Here is a 21,713-nt window from a genome sequence, read left to right on the forward strand (position 1 = left end):
AGAGAGACCAGGGTTCGGTTCCCGCTAAGGGCATGTACCTCAGTGACAGTTTGTCCCCAGCCCTGGATGGGTCGTGCGGGAGGTAGCCACTCGATGTGTCCCTTTCACATTGATGTTTCTCTCTCTCTCTCTCTCCTTCCACTCTATCTGAACAAAAAATGGAAAAATATCCTCGGTTGAAGATTAAAAAGAAAAAAGAAGAAGCAAAGCTGGAATTTGGATCCAAGCTGCCTAATTCCACAATGTAATTTTAACTTTCATTGCAGTTACTTTTCTTATTAGAGTATAAATCAAGACCATTGATTTCATATTTATAAACCAGGTAATGTGTTTTTCTAACTTACTCCTTACACACAACTTCAACTTAAGTAATTTTATTGAAAAGTTTCTACTAGTTAAAACTTGTTTTTCAACTTTGCCCTCAAACTATAAGTCTATTTCTTATTTTTATTTTTATATTAGAATTCTTAAGGATTCCTCATAGTTTAGATGATCAAAATCATTGATGTTCAGGACTTCAGTGAAACTGTGACTTACTAGAAAATTCATGAGGTGTGTGTGTACTCTCAATGTGACACTGTAGCTGGAATGGTGTGGGATACTGACGGTAACAGTGCTGGCAGGTGGTGTGGCTTTCCCAGCTCTCGCTGTTCTGCTTTTCAAGTTCCAAATGGTGTTTCATGTGGTTCATAAATCTATAAATAATTGTAGACAGGTACAAATATTCAGATTTATAACCAAAATAACCCCTCACAAATAAGTATCTGAACCTATATGTTAAAAAGGCAGCTATATCACTCAAAATAATATCTCTAAGCCTTAAAGTTCTCTAGAAAAGTGTGTACTTCAAATAATCACTTTCATTAAGTGGCTCAGTAAATATATTTGTACAAAATAATTTCTTTGTTTTAAAACAACCCATTAATAGTTAATATGAAATACCACTAATTTGCTAGAACTTTTCATCATATTTCAGATTTTTTTTTTGTAAAGGACAAACATCAGGCTTCTTTTCCATATATAAAATACTATTTACATTTTAAAATAAAATACTTAAAGGAATGAAACTACCACCAAAAGCAGTTACAGAGTCATGAGCGAAATCCTTTGAAGGCCTTAAAGATATAAAACTGGTTTCAGCTGCTTAAAGGACAAATTATTAGTATTCTTCTAGATAGCAATCATCATGGAGGTTTAACATTTATCTTTTCACACTTCCAAAACACTACTTCATTTTAGAGTACACTTTGAAATGTCTTCTTTCCTTCTCATTTTAACATCATCTATATTCAAGTCTATTTAAAAAGTCCTAGTCTTGCCTAAATATTTACAAATAAGGATTATGAGCCATTAAACTTTAAGTTCATAACTTTAGGAAATAAAATATATTTTTATAAAATAATCTTTCAATTATTACACTGCTCCCATCAGCAGCTCACACTGCTCAAGCCCCTAACAAGGTTATTCTCAGAATAAAATGGCCCTACATTGGTTATACTCATTGTAGAAAAGTGTATCCAACAATATGTTGCTAGGGCAGAGAATAGAAATCTTGAGCTATTACCTTCTAACCATTCTCTTAAACCAACAATTTGACATCCTTGTTTTTACTATTAAGGTAAAATACTATTTAACATATATGACAGTTTTTATTGTTCAGGTTTCATTTACTCACTAATATGTCAAAAAAGCTATAAAATTCCTAGATATTATAAAATATGTTTAGCTTAAAATTTCTAGATAGTCTGATAATCTAGAAATCTGTAACCAGTCCTTTGAAATAAAAACAAAAAAGAAAGTTTCATGTTTAATATTAAATGGCTAACCTTAAAGGAAAAGCCAAAAAGCTTTTGCTCAAAAGAAAAGAACTTCTAGCCATGACTGGTTGGTGTGACTCAATAGAGCGTCAGCCCCTACACCAAATGGACTCAGGTTTGATTCCCAGTCAAGGGCACATACCCAGTTGGGGCATGTGCAGGAGGCAACCAATCAGTATGTCTCTCTCACATCGATGTCTGTCTCTCTCTCTCTCTCTCTCTCTCTCTCTCTCTCTCTCTCTCTCTCTCTCCTCCTTATCCCCCTTCTACTCTCTAAAAATCAATGGAAAAAATATCCTCAGGTGAGGACAAACAAAAATAAATAAACACAAATAAATAAATAACTTCTGATGCCATGTGCACATTAAGTATAATAAAGAACTTAACCAGTGAACCACTTTTTCTGAATTTTACCAAAATTTCTAATGTTATTTTTAGATGTATTTTACTGTAAAAATGGTAAAAATATGGAAGGAGGTCGCAGTGTTTCAGTGTTATGGCTCAAAGTACAATTTCTCTTCTGTTAAGCTACTGCTATCATTAGCAGCTGATGGCTGTTAGGGCTTGATTAAAAGGAGGTACAGAAGTGTGAAAACTCATATAAATAATATTTGAAAGATCTTTGAAAATTATAAAGCACTACCCTAAATGTAGTATTAATAACTTAATTTATACATATATTACAGTATATTTCAGCATTTTTCTATGTACCTTCTAAACCCAAAATTCACCATAAAATGATAAAATAAATTTTGGGCTTAAAATGACCTATAGGATACCTAAGAATATTAGTTACAAATGATGGTTATCAAGGGTAAATATTTTTTAAAGTTTACATATACGTGTGTCACAATATAGGTACATGTATACACATACGTATATGTAACTCACATAAGAGAAGTCCACTGATGTCTGCAATTTACTCTGAAAAGTATCAAAAATCAGATGGGTCTATGGATGAATACATAAATATGTAGTAATGCAAGTATAGTAAAACATTAATGGTAGAAATGAGGTGGGTAAATATATGCAGATGTTCTCTATAAAACTTTTCAACTTTGCTGACTATTTAAAAAATTTTATAATAAAATGTTGGAAAAACAATGTCACGTTATACGGTATAAACAATAAAAAATACCAATCAATGCCTTGTTATTTTGTTCTTGTTACTATCTCACTTAGGATGACAGATATATAATATGCCATATAACTCAAAGACTGCAAAGTCCAAGTTCCTAAAATTTAAAGCATATATGTATAAACTTTCAAAATTCCACTGAGAATTAAATCTCTATTTTTAAAATGTGCTAAACTATAAAGTCAAAACAGACATGTTTCAAAGAACTGGTACTCTTATAAAGAAGATCATCCCCCCCCCCCCTCAAAAAAGAGAGAGATCACTTTCTCTGCAAGGTAAGTGTGCTAAAAATTATAAATATTAACTGAAAAATTAGATAAAAAATTAGAAGACTAGTATGAAGGAGGTCAAACTGGATAAAGTGGTTCTTCCTATGATAGGAAAAGTAAGATTGAAAAGCAGCTAAAAATAAAAATGTCTCATGAAAACTCCTAGTTCAATGATAAATATAAAAAAGAGGTAAATTTCCCCTAGGTTAAGGTAAATTTTGTCCTTCCTTAAGTTGTTGGAAAGAAATACAACTAAGTGAGTGGACCCAAGTGTCAAACTCCTAAAACACAAGAAAGGACTAAAGTTTTTCACCATGATATTCTGCCTTAGCTCTTCATAGAAAGTATTAAAATTGCTTATCTAAGATGGCACAGAAAAATAAAGATACAATAATTACATTTGTAACATCCCAATTTTCAAACAGAAACAGAGGCATTTACATACCTAATATTATTTTTAAGAACTTTCAGGCAACTGAAGCATTTAAAGGTTGTGTAAGTCTTCTGTTCATTGTCAACATCTCCTTCATGTTTTCCGTAGTAAAAGTCACTAACTAACATGATCAATTTTTCTTTCTCTGCACCAGTCTTATCTTTATTTTCAGTACCTGAAATTTCTACTTTAATCATTTCCAAAAATTTATTTAGCATGTCTGGACAACAACGCTGAAAGAGAAAAAATATATATAAATAAGCCTTACTTATATATCTTTTAAAAATTAGATTAACAAAAGACCTATTTGCAGAAAACTACAGGCCATTGAAAAAAAGAGGAAGATATAAAAAAGTGGAAGCACATACCCTGTTCATGGATTGGGAGAATTAACATCATTAAAATGTCCATATTACCCAAAGCAATATATAGATTCAACGCAATCCCCATCAAAATACCAACGGCATACTTCACAGAATTAGAACAATTATTTCAAAAGTTCATATGGAAACAAAAAAGGTCTCGAATAGCCATAGCAATCTTGAAAAGAAAGAACAAAGTTGGAGGGATCACAATACCAGATTTCAGGTTATACTACAAAGCCACTGTAATCAAAACAGCCTGGTACTGGCACAAGAACAGGCATATAGACCAGTGGAACAGAACAGAGAACTCAGAAATGGACCCAAGGCAATATGCTCAATTAACATTTGACAAAGGTGGCAAGAGCATACAGTGGAGTAAGGACAGCCTCTTTAATAAATGGTGCTGGGAAAATTGGACAGCTACATGCAGAAAAATGAAACTAGACCATCAACTTACACCCTACACAAAAATAAACTCAAAATGGATAAAAGACTTAAATGTGACTCGTGAATTCATAAAAATCCTAGAAGAGACTGTAGGCAACAAACTTTCAGACATCATACGCAGCAGAATTTTTACTGACACATCACCTAAGGCAATAGAAACAATGGAGAAAATGAACACATGGGACAACATCAAACTCAAAAGCTTCTGCACAGCGAAAGATACAATCATCAAAACGGAAAGGCTACCCACTGTATGGGAGAGCATAATTGCCAATGATATATCAGATAAGGGGTTAATTTCCAATACATATAGAGTGCTCATACAACTCCACAAAAGGAAGACAAAGAATCCAATTGAAAAATGGGCAGAGGAACTAAATAGACACCTCTCCAAACAGGACATACAAATGGCTAAGAAACATATGAAGAAATGCTCATCATCACTAATCATCATAGAGATGCAAATTAAAACAACAATGAGGTATCACCTCACACCTGTCAGAATGGCCGCCATCAACAAATCATCAAACAATAAGTGTTGGTGAGGGTGTGGAGAAAATGGGACTCTAGTGCACTGCTGGTGGCAATGCAGACTGGTGCAGTCACTATGGAAAACAATATGGTGTTACCTCAAAAAACTAAAAATTGAACTTCCATTTGACCCAGTGATTCCACTTCTAGGAATATACCCTAAGAAGCCTGAAACACCAATCAGAAAGAATATATGTACTCCAATGTTTGTAGCAGCACTATTTACAATAGCTAAGATCTGGAAACAGCCCAAGTGTCCATCAGTAGACGAATGGATAAAAAAGCTGTGGTACATATACACAATGGAGTACTATGCAGCTGTAAGAAAGAAAGATCTCTTATCCTTTGAGACGACATGGAGGGAACTGGAAAATATCATCCTAAGTGAAACAAGCCAAATAGAGAAAGACAAGTTTCATATGATCTCACTTATTTGTGGAATATAATGAACATAACATTCTGAGGAATGGGGTAGTCCCAGAGACACAGAAGTGGGGTACAGACTGACAATCCCCTAAAGACGGGGGTGGTGGGGGAGAGATAAACCACAGAACTTATATGCGTGTATGCATGAACAGTGGACATGGACAACAAACTGGGGAAAGGGCAGGGAGGGAGGAGGAGGGGGGAATCAGTGGGGGAAAAAGGAGAAACATCTGTAACAAATATTAATTAATAAAAAAAAAGAAAAAAAATTAGATTAACAACAAAAAAATAATTCTGTGTTCATAACTAGGGCCAGCTCATATAAAACTATGCCTGGCACTATATCTGGAAAGAGGAAAGATATTCACCAAAGTATTGGCCTCTTTCTTTTTTAAAAAACTTATCTTTATTGTTGAATGTATTATTGATGTTCCCCCTTTTGATCCCCACTGACTCCCCGCCGCCCCAATCCTGCCCCATTCCTGCCTTCTCCACACTATTGTTTGTGTCCATTGGTTATGCATATGTACATAGTTCTTTGATTTATCTCTTCCCGCCCTACCTCCCCACTTCCCTTTGAGGTACAAAAAAATTGTACTTCTTAATTCCTTCATCTTCTTCACCCATGTCCCCACAGCACCCTCGCATTTGGCAAGCAACAAAAAGTTCTCTGTATCTATGACTGTTTCTGTTCTGCTTGCTCATTTTGTTTGTAGATTCAATTGTTGATAGATACGTATTTATTGCCATTTTATTAATCATATTTTTGTTCTTCTCCTTCAAGAAGACCCTTCAACATTTCATATAATACTGGTTTGGTGGTGGTGAACTCCTTTAGCTTTTTCTGGTCTGGGAAACACTATGTCCATCAATTCTAAATGATAGCTTTGCATGATAGAGTATTCTTGGTTGCAGGTCATTGCTTTTCATCACTTTGAATATCTCTTGGCACTCCTTTCTGGACTGCAAAGTTTCTTTTGAGAAATCGGCTGACACTCTTGTGAGAGCTCCATTGTAGGTAAGGAACTGCTTTTCTCTTGCTGCTTTTAAGATTCCCTCTTTGTCTTTAATCTTTGGCATTTTGATGATGATGTCTTAGTGTGGACCTCTTCGGGTTCATGTTGTTTGGGACTCTCTGTGCTTCTTGGACTCGTATGTCTGTTTCCTTCACCAAATTAGGGAAGTTTTCTGTCATTATTTTTTCAAATAGGTTTTCAATTTCTTGCTCTCACTCTTCTGGCACCCCCATGATGCGAATGTTGGTACACTTGAAGTTGTCCCAGAAGCTACTTACACTGTACTCATTTTTTTGGATTCTTTTTTCTTTTTGCTGTTCTGAATAGGTGTTTTTTGCTTCCTTATATTCCAAATCGATGGTTTCTTGGCTTTACCTACTCTACTATTGACTCTCTGTAAGTCATTCTTTATTTCAGTTAGTGTATCTTTCAGTTAGTGCACCAGACAAGTGACTGGTCCTTTTTTTATGTTGTTGGTGTTCTCATTAAGTTCCTTGGAATTCTCCTTAAGTTCCTTGAAGGTCTCACTAAGTTCCTAAAGCATCCTTATAACCAGTGTTTTTAATTCTATGTCTGATTGATTGCTTATCTCCATTTCGTTTAATCCTCTTCCTGGAATATTGTTGTGTTCTTTCACTTGGGACATATTTCTTTGTATCCTCATTTTGGCTGCTTCCCTGTGTTTTTCTCTATGTATTAGGTAGAGTTGCTATGTCTCCTAGGCTTCATAGGGTGGCCTATTGTTGTAGGTGTCCTGTAGGGTCCAGTGGCACAGCCTCCCTGATTACCCCAGCTGGGCCCTCGAGGTGCACTCCTAGTGTGGACTGTACACTCTTCTGTTGTAATTGAGACTTGATTGCTATTGGCACGTCAATGGGAGGGACTTACTGAGGCTGATCAGCTGCAAAGACTGGCTGTGCCCACGGACCATTGGCCTCTGAACCCTTTGGAGGATCAGTGATATAGGGCCTCAACACATAGAGCAAGACTTACTTCAGCAGAGGTCTAGTACCCACTGAGTCCACTCATTGAATGTGTTGCTTGTGGAGGTGGTTGGGTGGTGGTGCTTTGCCCTGGTCTGAAACTGTCCACTGGATGTGCTGGCTCTGGGGCAAGGTCAGCCACTGCCTGTGTTTTACCTGGGGCCACCTAGCATAAGCTATAAAGTGATCTGCAGATGGCTGCTTCCAGTGCCAGGCCTGGGGCCACTTAACGAGAGGTATGGGGCTCACTGAGACCAGATGCTGCTTGTTTGAGAGATTTTAGAAAAATCTGAAGCAGGATCCAAGACAGGCCATTCTTATGGTAAAGCCACTGGAAATAGCTTGGGTGGGCCTGAAGGTTGGGTGGAGCAGGACTTCCGGGAATCACCAGAGTGTGGTAAACAGTGTGAGCCATGTTGCTGGAGTCCAAGATATGGTGGTTGTCTACTGCCCCAGGGAAGGGCTCACCAAAGGAACAATGGCTTCCCACAGCAAATCTGTCCAGAAGAAAGCTGCCCCTCCAGCTCTCGCCCCAATGCTGAATAATTCAGTTCTTCCCTGTATGTCTCTGGTACCTTTCAAGCTGCCTCCCCAATGCTGGAGCCCAGAAGGAGTGAGTCCGAGTAATTTTGTGTGCAGGTCCTTTAAGAGCAACTGCCTGGGACATCAGCAGCCTCAGCCTCAGTTCCCACTGGTTTTTACAGCCCGAAGTGATGGAGACTTCTCTTCCTGGCACTGGAACTCTGAGCTGGGAGCCTGGTGTGGGACGGGGACTCCTCACTCCTCAGAGAGTACCTTCACAGCCGAGGTATCCTCCTGACTTTTATCCGCCACACGTGGGTGTCGGACCAGCCCGTCCGCGCCTCCACCCCTCCTACCAGTCTCAACGTGACTTCTTCTTTAATTTCATATTTGTAAGACTTCCATCCAGCCTGATGTCAGGCAGTTCTGAATGATGGTTGTTCTGTAGTTCAGTTGTAATTCTGATGTGGTTGTGGGAGGAGGCGAGTACCACATTTACCTATGCTGTCATCTTGATCGGTACTCTAGCCCTTTCTTTATATAGTTTAAAATTCAAACTATAAACAAATTTTATCTTAATAAAGAAATAACTTAAAAAAATTGAAAACCTCAAGATTAGGGATGGCTATATATTAACCTTTTCCCTTGCAATTAAACTTTTTTGATATAAATATTAAATAATAATTTGACATTGGGCCAAAAATCAGACATTTCATATCTGTGTTAAAATATAGTTTAACACAGTAGTATTTCAGTAAAGAAAATTGCCATTCTCCAGACTCAAGGTGCCTAGAAAATGTGTGGGATACAAAGAAAGAAATATCAGTTACATCTTGAAAACTTCAACACATTCTATCCAGAATGCTGAAATATCTTGGAAATCTACCTCATGAATAAAATCAAGACTGCATATAAACTAACCTTAATGGGAAATACTTTCATATATAAACTTTTTATTTCTAATGACATAAAACTAATTCACTTATTAAATATATTTTTATTGATTTTTGGAGAGAGAGGAGGGAGGGAGAGAGGGGGAGAGAGAGAGAGAGAGCGAGATTGATGTGAGAGACAAACATTTATTGGCTGCTTCCGACACATATCCCGACCAGGGATCGAACCTGCAATCTGGATATGTGCCTTGACTGGGAATCGAACCAGTGATCTTTTGGTGCATGGGTCAACACTCAACCAACTGAGCCACACCAGCCAGGGCTAATTCACTTATTATATACAATTTTCAGTTACAGAATTTCTCTAGAAGAATTATTTAGGAATAACTAGACAGCAAAATATAAACATTCCTAAAAACACAAACTACAGCCCTGGCCAGTTTGGGTCAGCGGTTAGAGCATCGGTCTGTGGTCCAGAGAGACCTGGGTTCGGTTCCTGCTAAGGGCATGTACCTCGGTTGCAGTTTGTCCCCAGCCCTGGTTGGGTCGTGCGGGTGGCAACCACTCTGTGTGTCCCTTTCACGTCGATGTTTCTCTCTCTCTTTCTCTCTCCCCCTTCCACTCTATCTGAACAAAATATTGAAAAATGTCCTCTGGTGGGGATAAAAAGAAAACAAAACACAAACTACACACACACAATGCAGTTGCAAAGTGAAAGGTTTAAAAAATAAAGCAAGCACAAGAAAAATTGTGACAGAATCATGACCAATTATTCCTGTCAGACCAATTAAATCCATCCTATCAATGCATACAATGTTTATCTCAACTGCTACAAAAAATAAATTTCACGTAGGATCGCAAAAGAAAAAACAACACTGGTGAAAGCAAAAAACAAGTGATTTGGAAGGGTTGAATATAAAAAGATAAACAAAGAATATAACAGGCAAATGAGCATATAAAAAAGCAAAAGTTGTGAGCCTGATATCAAATAAAAGAGAATCCAGGCCAAAAATGGGACAGTTTATAAAAATGCTAAAGGATACATTCATAATGAAGTTAAGAGATAGATCCACCTGTATCTTAAATGGTAACAACTGTAACATAGAATTGGAAGATATCAAATAAAATAGTGGTAAGAATGTGAGACTTTGAGACCCTTCTCAAACCATTACAGAACAAGTAGACAAATATAAGTGAAGATATAGAGACCTAAATAACACATTAGTAACCTAAAAACAAATAACACCCTTTATTTTCAAGTTTCCAAATAACAGTCAAGAAAATAGCCCATATAATTTTCTTCTTTTTTTTTTTTATCTCACCTGAGGACATTTTTGCACTTATCTTCAGATAGAGTGGGAGGGAGAGAGGGAGGAAGAGAGAGAAAGAAACAGCGATGTGAAAGAGACACATCGACTGGCTGCTACCCACATGTCCCCAACCAGGGCTGAGGCCAAACTGCAACCGAGGTAGTGTCCTTAGCGGGAACTGAACCCGAGCCTCTCTGGTCTGCAGGCTGACGCTCTAATTGCTGAGCCAAACTGGCCAGGGCTAATTTTCAAAATGGAGAGAAAAGTGTGTGCGAGAACCTGGGCTTTGCCATTAAAGAGAATTAAGTGTGAATTACAGCTATTTCAATAAATTGGCTATAAAACAACGAAAAAAAAATCTATCCTAAAGAATTTTCTAAGGATTAAATAAGGTATTATAAAGCTGAGTACTGTGTCTTAGCTCAATAGGATGTTGGACTTATACTCTAAATATTTCTCCTTTGGAAGAAAGCATTATGTCTGTGGCACAGTAATCCACTTATCTATAATAACAGCAAAAGATATTCACAAATAATCTAAAACTCACATATTTAAAAAATGGAAAAATAAGAACATTTATGTGTGCCTGTATGTGCAGAAAGCAAGTCAAAGAGGATACAAACAAATTAATAAAAAGTATTTCATTTGTGAGTTGTACTGGGAAGTAGGCAAATAAGGAGATGGGTGATATTTTTCTTATACTTTTTGAACCATAAGACTATATTACTTCCAGAGTTAAGTAAACTAAAAATAACTAAGAAACTCAGCCCTTTCTTTTCTCTCTCCATCAATAATGCAAAACATAAAAACATCAATATTACACAGATAGGAAAACTGAAAGCACTTGTAGAAGTTAGTTACTTCTTACATAAAAACCAAAACCCAAATCCAGTTAGCAGGAGTCACACTTAGATGGAAATAGTGAGAAATCAAATATAATTTATGTAAAAAAAAAAAAAGGAAATATATTTGGAATGCTTCTTTTCTTATTACTTTTTTTTGGTAAAATTCTGAATTTCAATGAAGAATTTGTCATTCTTTGAAATATTAATAACGTTTTGTAATTTGCTTCTTTGCCTTGTACTCATCTTATTCCTTGTCTCCTGCATATAATCTACATTGCCTTCTTTCTTGCCTCCTTTCCCCCTTCCTGCCATTTATACTGGGCATGCAATAAGAAAACAGACTATCTTTCCACAGACACACAGAACTCTGTGATATCCACTAAAATCTTTTAAGAGGAGTGATACCTAAACCTCATACTTCATTAACACTTTGAAAATTACCTAAAACCTAATTTGAAGAGCTTCCTACACTAATAAAAAGCTAGAATTAATTTATAGCAAGTATACAAACTACATTCTGGATTGAGTTAAAACTATCATTTAATGTGAAATGATCCATCATTAGGAGTTTATGTCTGAATATCGAAAACTAAAATGCAAGACTAAGATTTTTCATTAAATAATGTGACATACAGCACAGACAAAAAATAAGGTAAAAATGCATTTTTAAATTACATGTAAGATTAAGCACCTAATAAAATATTGATTAATACATTATTTTCATTAAAAATTAAAATACAGTCCAGCCAGTTTAGCTCACTGGTTGAGCGTCAACCCATGCACCAAGAGGTCGCTGGTTCAATTCCTGGTCCGGGCACATGCCAGGTTGTGGGTCCGATCCCCAGTGGGGGGCATGCAGGAGGTGGCCATTCAATGTTCTCTTTCATTGATGTTTCTATATCTCTCTCCCTCTCCCTTCCTCTCTCTCTAAAATCAATAAAGAAAAAATATTTTAAAAAATTGAAATATAGTATGCATATACTATAGTGCATATAAACTTAATTTTTAAAATCTGATGCTTCAGAAAAATTTTTAAATCTTGTATGAATATCATTATGAATATCAATTTTTACTTAAATTATATGAAAATAGCAACGAGGAGATTTCCTATCTAAATGTCTGGACAAACTAGCACTTAATATATATCAATACTTAATATTTTCAGAGATTTTTATTTCTAAAAATAAAATTTTGAAAAAGTGTTTACCTTCATGTGATATTTCAAAGCATCCAAAATATTGAACTGAACATTGCACTTTGGACAAGATCTTTGGAAAGGCCTTCCAGTTTTATGTTCAGTTGATGAGGTATCTAAAATAAATTAAAAATTTTTATGACTCAAATTTTTCTTTTTTAAACCTTAAACAACCAGCAATAATAGTTAAAAAATTATCACAATTTCTAAAATTTATATAATTTATTTTTATATATCATATTCATATTTACCTTTTGATATCATAACTGAGGAGGATGTCACTGAAGGAGAGCTGTCCAAAGATAACGAAGCACAAGAATCTATTTCAGAAACATCTTCACTGGTCTTTGGCTTTTTTGGATTAGTAGAATGTTTTATTACAGGCAGAGTTTCATCCAGACCTACAATTTAAATAGTGAAAAGGTATTTGTAAATGCTTTAGTATAGAACATTGCTTACAAATGCTATTAAAATGGTCTTACCTTTAAAACTAAGCAAAAATACTTTAGAGCTAAATTAAAGGTAGTACAATTAAGTTATCATATCATACAAATGACAATAAAGAATGATCAAAATTTATATAATAGGTAGAAAAAATGCACAAAAACTACTCTGGAGCACATATTTTTAAACTCAATAAACTTTAATGCAAAAAATTTTAAAGATGCTTTCAAATAAAGAAATATATATATATGGTAGCATGAAAAAAGTCAGACCAAAACAATCCCCAGAAAAATATTAAACCACAGAGAATATTCTAAGCTCCATTCCAAAATGGAATTATTTTTAGATGCATCAATACATTTGAGCTTGTAAACAAAAACAATTTCTATTCTAAAAATTAGAAGTATCCTTTAAGATACTTAGAAATACTTAAGATGTCTGCCCTGGCTGGTTTGGCTCAGAGGTTAAAGCATCAGTCCAAGGACCAGAGTTGCGGGTTTGATTCTGCTCAAGGGCACATACCTCGGTTGCGGTTTGTCCCTAGCCCTGGTCGGGGTCATGTGGGAGGCAACCAACCAATCAATGTGTCTGTCTCACATTGATGTTTCTCTCTCTCTCTCTCTCCCTCCCTCCCACTCTATCTGCAGATAAATGGAAAAATATCCTCAGGTGAGGATTTAAAAAAACCCACTTAAGGTGTCTAATGGAAAACTCAAGTTGGTTCTTTTTCCACTTCACAACCTGACAGGTAGTTAAAATTATCTGTTTATTCCCCTGAGTCTAATAGTTATGTCTTAGGGAATAGAGTGGGTATGTCAGAAAAAGAAAATACCCTTTAACCTTTTTTAAAAATTAGACTTTTAAATATAATTTTGTTTAAATAGAGGTTTCATTGCTAAAAAGTTTTGAGTTTGAAAACCATCACCTTAAAGGCTAAGGATTACATAATTCAGGGCATTTGCAAGATAAGTGGGGCTATTTAGGCTATAACCAGATCCAGAAAAAGTCCTTTTGAAATAACACACAATTGTATTTTGTAATAAAAAATTTTAAATTTCACATATTTTAATGTTCCCAACTGTACACTAATAGGAGAAGCAGTAGAATAAATATAAGCCAGGAAAATAAGAGCATTACATTAGTGGGCTCCTCTGTCAAATCTGTATTTCATTCTTTGAGATAACATAGAAATGATTTTTTCTGTCTTCAAGTACATGATTACTAACAACAATATTGCAGGCACTTGGGACTGATTTTTGTGTAATCACACTAGCATTCTTCTCAGATGCTTCAGTTTCTTTTTTTTTTATCCTCACCCGAGGACATTTTTTGTTCAGATAGAGTGGGAGGAATAGAGAGAGAGAAAGAAACATTGACGTGAAAGGGACACATCGAAAGGGACACGTCAAGTGGCTGCCTCCCACACAACCCAACCAGGGCCAGGGACAAACTGCAACTGAGGTACATGCCCTTAGCGGGAACTGAACCCGGGTCTCTCTGGACCGCAGGCCAATGCTCTAACTGCTGAGCCAAACCGGCCAGGGCAGATGCTTCAGTTTCTTGAACAACCAATGAATGCTGGTATTTTGGACTAGGTGATGATTCTCTAGTAGGCTGTATAGTAAATACAGACTTTTATATATAACTTTTTAAAGTATGAGTGAATATCCAAGTTAAATAAAATCACTCTGAGCTCAACAGTTTTATATTCTGATTCTTCAACTTATTTATATCTGTTGTCTTTGACTTGTGTTGTTCACTATCCTCAACAGTGTCAATAAAAATCCTATTTCATTCTGCAAAATCAAGTTTAAATCCAACCTTCTCCAAGAACTTTCTATAATCACCCTAGACCAGTGGTTCTCAACCTTCCTAATGCTGCGACCCTTTAATACAGTCCCTCATGTTGTGGTGACCCCCAACCATAAAATTATTTTCGTTGCTACTTTATAACTGTAATTTTGCTACTGTTATGTCTTAGGCGACACCTGTGACGGGCTGTTCGACCCCCAAAGTGGTTGCGACCCACAGGTTGAGAACCGCTGCCCTAGACAGAAATCTGTTAATCATTCTTCTGAACACACAGCACCTATTGGTATTCATAATTATCATGTTAACAACTGTTGTCAAGTCCTTTAAGATTTAATGTATTACTCACTCTTCACTTCTCATTTGAGCCTCAAGAAAGCTCTGAGATAAGTAGAGCAAGAATTAAAATTATATCTCCAGTCCTGGCCAGTTTGGCTCAGCAGTTAGAGTGTTGGCCCATGGACTGAAGGGTCACGGGTTCAATTCCAGTCAAAGGCATGTACCTGGGTTCAATCCCTTGCCTGGTCGAATAAATATAAGGAGGCAACCAATCCATGTGTCTCTCGCACATCGATGTCTCTTTCTCTTTCCCTCTCCCTCCCTTCCACTCTGTCAAAAAATCAATGGAAAAATATCCTCGGGTGAGGATTAACAAATATATGTATATATAAAATCTCCAAGTGGCTGATTTTAGGTCTTAAGAATGAATGAATTATGTGAGAAAAATAAAAGTATCTATTTTAATAATATGAGAAAATTAGGTTTAAAGAGATTAGATGACTTGATAAAGGCCACAAAAATATTTAGAACAGAGCTGAAACCTGTATCTTTCTAATAAAATATAACCTATATCTTTCTAGTAAAATATAATAACTTACTATTAGGGCAATGTTCCGTGCCTTGTAGTACTACAACTTATATAGAGAGAGTAGGAGTCATTGTGTTTAACCCCCAGAAGCTTCAAGAATTCAAGTTTTTTCTATGAATAAAAACTATGTACTTCATAAAATCAGATTTCAGACAAATACTTTTTTCCCTCATTTATTTTGGATCTTGGCTATTTTACTAACTGTATAAGTGACACCTAGATAGGTGACTATTAAGTCAAGAATTTTCAGAATGGGAAAATATTTTTTTTTTTTTTTTTTTTTATCCTCACCCGAGGACATTTTTCCATTTTTTGTTCAGGTAGAGCGGGAGGGAGAGAGAGGAACAGAGAGAGAGAGAGAAACATCGATGTGAAAGGGACACATCGAGCGCTGCCACCCGCACAACCGACCAGGGCCAGGGACAAACTGCAACCGAGGTACATGCCCTTAGCGGGAACCGAACCCGGGTCTCTCCGGACCGCAGGCCAACACTCTAACCGCTGAGCCAAACCGGCCAGGGCCAGAATGGGAAAATATTTTTTGATACACATATTACTATAAATTTCTTACTATTTTGGTTTGGTAAATGCATAATAATTTGTTAAGTAAACAATTTAAACACGCAAAAAAATATATATTGTGTACCACTCTCCATTTAGTGAAATATATCTAATTTGCTTATAGAAATAGTAATTGCTTTATTAGGAATTTTCAACTCAACAAAATTCCTTCAAGGCATACTAAGTTATTTAAACATAATGAAGAACTTTGTTATGGCATACAATCAAAGAAGAGTAATTCTTGAATTGGAAATTTTCGTTATTCCTTCAATGAATATTTACGGAGTACTTACTATGTGCAAAACAATGTTTCTTTACCACTGCCATTTTATAATACTATTCTATAATCATATTTAAAGATCATATCTACATCGTTTATTTGGATAGAAAGACACTAACTAGTCTATGAAGAAATCAACTATAACCACACAGTTTTTCTCATATCAATGATCCACCAAATTATTAATACTTAAAATATTCTATTATTAAATGATTTTATATAAAATCACCCAAGAAAAGCATTCAGAAACTATTAGCTCCCATCTTACAATATATGAAAAACTTAACATGAAGGTATGGGCTTCAAAACAAATTCATTCTATATGTATATTCATCAGTTCTCTTTTTTATTATATTTATAAAAAGTGCTAAACCAAACCTTCTATATAAATTGTTGATCCATCTTGGGGTGGTGGTATTGGGTCCTGGGTCAGGTCAAACAATAAATCCGAAGAATCATCCGATTCAACTTGTGATGAATTCTTTATAAATTCCTGTAAAAAGTTATAATTATTTAGTTTCATAAACTTTTATAAAGGTAATTTAACTGTATGCCACTACTATAAAGATAACCTTAATGATTTATTACTAATACATTATAAAACACAAATATAATTATTTACTCTGTCAAATTAGCATCTACTGAGTAAGGAGTATATGGGAATTCTCTAGATTATTATTATAATTTTTCTGGAAATCTAAAGTTATTCTGAAATGAAAAGCTAAAATTAAAACAATCATATTATTGGCAAAGTAGAGGTTATGTTTTGGTAAAACTTTTCGGCAAGACAATGTTGGCCGTATCTGTCAATGGCTTTACAAATTAATATCCTTTGATCCAATTATTTCAAATATTTCACTTCCAAGATTTCATGCTAAGAAAATGAAAATAGGACTTCCGGTCAAGATGGCGGCGTAGGGAAACGCAGTATCGCGTCCTCCCACAACCACATCCAAGTTACAACAAAACTACAGAACAACCATCATCCAAAACCGCCTGAAATCAAGCTGAATGGAAGTCCTACAACTACGGAATTAAAAAAAAAAAGCAGCTACATCCAGACCGGTAGGAGGGGTGCGGCGGCGGCACGATGGGCTGGTCCCACACCCAAGTGTGGCGGATAAAAATCAGGAGGCTCCCGCGGCTGGGAAGGTCCTTCCTGAGGACTGAGGGGGTCCCCGTCCCACACCAGGTGCACCGCTCAGGTTTCCAGTGCCAGGAAGAGAATCCCCATAACTTCTGGCTGGAAAAACCAGCAGAAACTGAGGCTCAGGGAAGCTGAAGCGGCTGGAGCCCCAGGCAGCTCCCTAAAGGGCCCGCGCACGGACTGGTCGGACTCTCTCCCTCTAAGCTCGGAGTGGAGGCAACTCGAGGGGCACCAGAGAAATACAGGGAAGAACTGAGCTGTTTGGCACTGGAGCGAGGGCTGGAGAGGGGGCTTTCTCGGGGACAAACGTGCTGTAAGAGGCCTTTGTTCCTTTGGTGAGCCCTTCCCTGGGGCAGCAGACAGTCGCCATATCTGGGACTCCAGCAACCTGGCTCACACTGGTAGCCCCGCCCTGCTGACTCCCTGAGGCCCCGCCCCGCCCCGCACAACTTTCAAGCCCACCCAAGCTGTTGCTACTTGCTTAACCATAGGATTGGCCTGTCTTGGATCCTGCTTCAGGTTTTTCCTAAATTCTTTCAAACGAGCAGCATCGGGTCTCAGCGAGCCCCATACCTCTCATTAAGTAATACACAGAAACAAACACAGGAGGCAGCCAAAATGAGGAGACAAAGAAACAGGTCCCAAATGAAAGAACAGAACAAAACCCCAAGAAAAGAACTAAGCGAAATGGAGATAAGCAACCTTACAGATGCTGAGTTCAAAATACTGCTTATAAGGATGCTCAATGAACTCAGTGAGGGCCTCAAGAGCATAGAAAAGTACCAGTCAGAAATGATCGCTGCACAGTTAGAAACGAAGGAGGCTTTAACTGAAATAAAGAATAATTTACATAGCTTCAATAATAGAGTACGTAAATCCAAGGAGCAAACCATCGATTTGGAATATAAGGAAGCAAAAAACGCCCAATCAGAACAGCAAAAAGAAAAAGAATCCAAAAAAATGAGGATAGTGTAAGGAGCCTCTGGGACAACTTCAAGCGTGCCAACATTCGCATCTTGGGGGTGCCGGAAGGAGAAGAGAGAGAACAAGAAATCGAAAACCTGTTTGAAACAATAATGGCAGAAAACTTTCCTAACTTGGTGAAGGAAACAGACATACAAGTCCAGGAAGCACAGAGAGTCCCAAACAAGATGAACCCCAAGAGGCCCACACCAAGACACATCATCATCAAAATGCAAAAGGTTCAAGACAAAGAGAGAATCCTAAAAGCAGCAAGAGAAAGGCAGCTAGTTACCTACAAGGGAGTTCCCATTAGGCTGTCAGCTGATTTCTCAAAAGAAACTTTGCAGGCCAGAAGGGAGTGGCAAGAAATATTCAGAGTGATGAAAACCAAGAACCTACAACCAAAATTACTCTATCCTGCAAAGCTGTCATTTAGAATCGATGGACATATAAAAATTTTCCCAGACAAGAAAAAGTTAAAGGAGTTCATCACTACCAAACCGTTATTATATGAAATGATAAAGGGTCTTTTTAAAGAAAAAGATAAAATGTATGAACAAACAAAATGGTAATGAATACATATCTATCAACAATGGAATCTACAAACAAAATGAACAGGAAGAACAGGAACATTCTCATAGATACAGAGAACATTTTGTTGGTTGCCAGTTGGGAAAGGGGTTGGGGGAATGGATGAAAAAGGTGAAGGGATTAAGAAGCACAAATTCATTGCTAGACTGACAAACCTCAAAGGTAAAGGGGTTGGGGGGGTGGGAAGAAATAAACCAAAGAACTTATATGCATAACCAATGGACACGGACAATAGTTTGGGAAAAGGTGGGAGGGGGGCGGGAGTGGGGAGGAGGGGGTCAATGGGGGAAAAATGTGGAACATCTGTAATACATTTTACATCCAACAATAAAGATGTGGAAAAAAAAATGAAAATATTTAATGGAAAATTATTTGTTATAGCAAAAAATAAAAACCTTTATGTCCAACAATGGAGGAATGATTAAACAGATTAAATGACAGACTATCATGCAACACCATGGTTTTGACAAATACACAGTGACAAAAATATTTTCAATATAAATTTCAGTGAAAAAAAAGATATCTGTATATAAAATATAATTCTGATTCACGATATATTCTATATACTACACTAGCACCTGCAGAAACAATATCAAAATACAGTTTGCATTCTCTTCTGCTTCTTTTCTACCTCCTACACACATATTACCTTTAAAATGGGAATATAAAAATCTTGCTTGAGTGTTTTGTGCTTAAAAGTTGACAGACAATCAGGTTTTAAGAATCTTACTTTGCTCCTAAGTTTTCTGTTGACGTGAGTTTCTTAAGAAATTATGGAGAAGAGGAGGCAAGATGACCGAAGCCTAAGGAAATTCTGTCTGCTTGCTCCTAGCACAGGACTGGACTTGAGGCTAAACTGCAGAATATTGGATTTGGGCCCTGGCCGGTTTGGCTCAGCAGTTAGAGCATTGGCCTGCGGTCCTGAGAGACCCGGGTTCGGTTCCTGCTAAGGGCATGTACCTCGGTTGCAGTTTGTCCCCGGCTCTGGTCAGTCGCGCAGGTGGCAGCCACTCGATGTGTTCCTTTCACATCGATGTTTCTCTCTCTCTCTGTTCCTCTCTCCCCCTCCTACTCTACCTGAACAAAAAATGGAAAAATGTCCTCGGGTGAGGATAATAAAAAAAAAAAAAAAAGGAAAAAAAAAAAGAATATTGGATTTGAAAAACCACCTGAAAATAGCTGACTGGAAATACTGCGAGCAGGGAGCATGAAGAGCTGACAGAAGATGTGAAGTGGGTGAGTGAACTAACGCAGCTGAGCAGCACAGCCGGAAAGACACAGGGAAGGTAGCGTAGTGCAGCTCCTGGCCACTGGGAGTGGGGGGACTCAGCCCCACAGAGAGATCCCCAAATGAGAGCAACAGAGAAGGGAAAGGAAGCCCATGTAGCAGCAGACAGTGGGAATCAGAGATGACTTGGCCCACCAGGGGGGTCTCAGCACTATCTCAGGCTAAAAGCAAGTGCTTGGTTGTAGCACCAGCTTGGGAAGTGCACCCTGATTGTGGGTGCCTGGAGGGGCCACAAAGCAGAACGGTGGACCTGAGGAGGGGTCTGAGAGGATTACACAGCAGTGAACTTGATGAGCCAAGTATCTGCTTAAAGAACTTTGATGAGGGTTAGTCAGAGTACCTGGGGAAAGAGGCACTTTCCTCCACACCTTGAGCAAAGAGGAGGCATCCCTTCCCCTAACCATGGAACAGCTCTAGGCTGGAAATCAGCACCCAAGTGGCAGGACCTGGAAGCCCTGGGGATTCAGATGTCTGGCCCAGTGGGAAAATGGGCAGAAGCCCTGTCCAGTGAGAGCCAGCTGTGCTGAAAGATTAAAGAGCCAAGCAGGGTGGCTTGTTTTATCTTTTTCTTTTTTTCTATCCTCCCCTGCTTGGGGTGGTATCAGGGGGTGTCAGCAACCCAGGCAGAGCTGAGGCATTGGAAGGAGAGGAAGAGACTACCTGCCCCGCCTATAAGCTACAGGCACCACCCACAATGAAAATCTATCTGTTTAAACCATCCTGACTGGATCTGATACTCCACAGAGCCCAGCGTTGTGGGGGAAGGGAAGGCACCCCAGAACAAGTACATTCAAGTGGTGAGCCCCGAAGCAAACCCAGTCTCTGGGTTAGGGACAGCCAGACTACCTGGAATCTTTCTCTCCAGGAGGCCCAGGGCTAGGCAGGGACAGCAATTCACATTGGCCTGCACCAGAGAACTGCCCAAGAGGACAGGGACCCACACATCAAGGGGCCAGATCCAACAACATGAGAGTAAAATCCAGTGAGCTCTATAAATAGCAGATCAAAGGTTTTGTTGTTGTTAGTGTTTTTTGTGTGTTTTATTTTTATTTCAATTTTTTCTTCTTTGCATTTCCTATTTTTTTTTATTTTCCTGTTCTATATTTTATTCAATTTAGCATTATTACGTTCCATAATTATTATTATTTCACTTATTATATTCTACCTTTTATTTTTATATTTACCCTATTTCAAGTTTCTGCCTTCTTTGCCTTCATATTTTATTTTTTTCCCTCTCCTAACTCTTTTGGTTTTACACTTTCTAGTATTCTTCGTGTGTGTGTGTGTGTGTGTATTTTCTGTTTGTTTGTCTTTTAATCTTTTTGTTGAGACTATTGATTTTATTATTGTTGATGCTGATATACTTTTCATGTTCTTTTTGGTTTGGTTGGTTTTGACTTGCCTTCTTCACACTTTCATATATATATTTTTCTCCCTCTTCTAATTCTTTTGGTCTCACACCTCCCAGTATTCTTTTTGTGTGTGTGCTGTGTGAGTGTGTTTCTTGTTTCTTTCTTTCTTTTTTAACCTTTTTGTGGAGGCTGTTACTTTTATTATTGTTGATGGTGATAT

General features: G+C 37.4%; 1 protein-coding gene across 3 annotated transcripts in view; it reads right to left on the bottom strand.

The window, feature by feature from the left end:
- Positions 1-21,713, bottom strand: part of ZNF280C (zinc finger protein 280C) — an 88,165-nt gene that overhangs the window by 29,269 nt on the left and 37,183 nt on the right. For all 3 annotated transcript variants that reach the window (XM_036271543.1, XM_036271541.1, XM_036271540.1), the window contains exons 8-12: positions 16,531-16,645; positions 12,442-12,591; positions 12,203-12,306; positions 3,670-3,890; positions 538-695 (exon numbers count right to left, since the gene is read on the bottom strand). In XM_036271543.1, the coding sequence (XP_036127436.1) occupies positions 538-695; positions 3,670-3,890; positions 12,203-12,306; positions 12,442-12,591; positions 16,531-16,645 (748 nt within the window). The remainder of the gene's footprint in view (positions 1-537; positions 696-3,669; positions 3,891-12,202; positions 12,307-12,441; positions 12,592-16,530; positions 16,646-21,713) is intronic.

The sequence above is a fragment of the Molossus molossus genome, unplaced genomic scaffold, assembly GCF_014108415.1.
Source record: "Molossus molossus isolate mMolMol1 unplaced genomic scaffold, mMolMol1.p scaffold_m16_p_2, whole genome shotgun sequence".
Taxonomy (NCBI): Eukaryota; Metazoa; Chordata; class Mammalia; order Chiroptera; family Molossidae; genus Molossus; species Molossus molossus.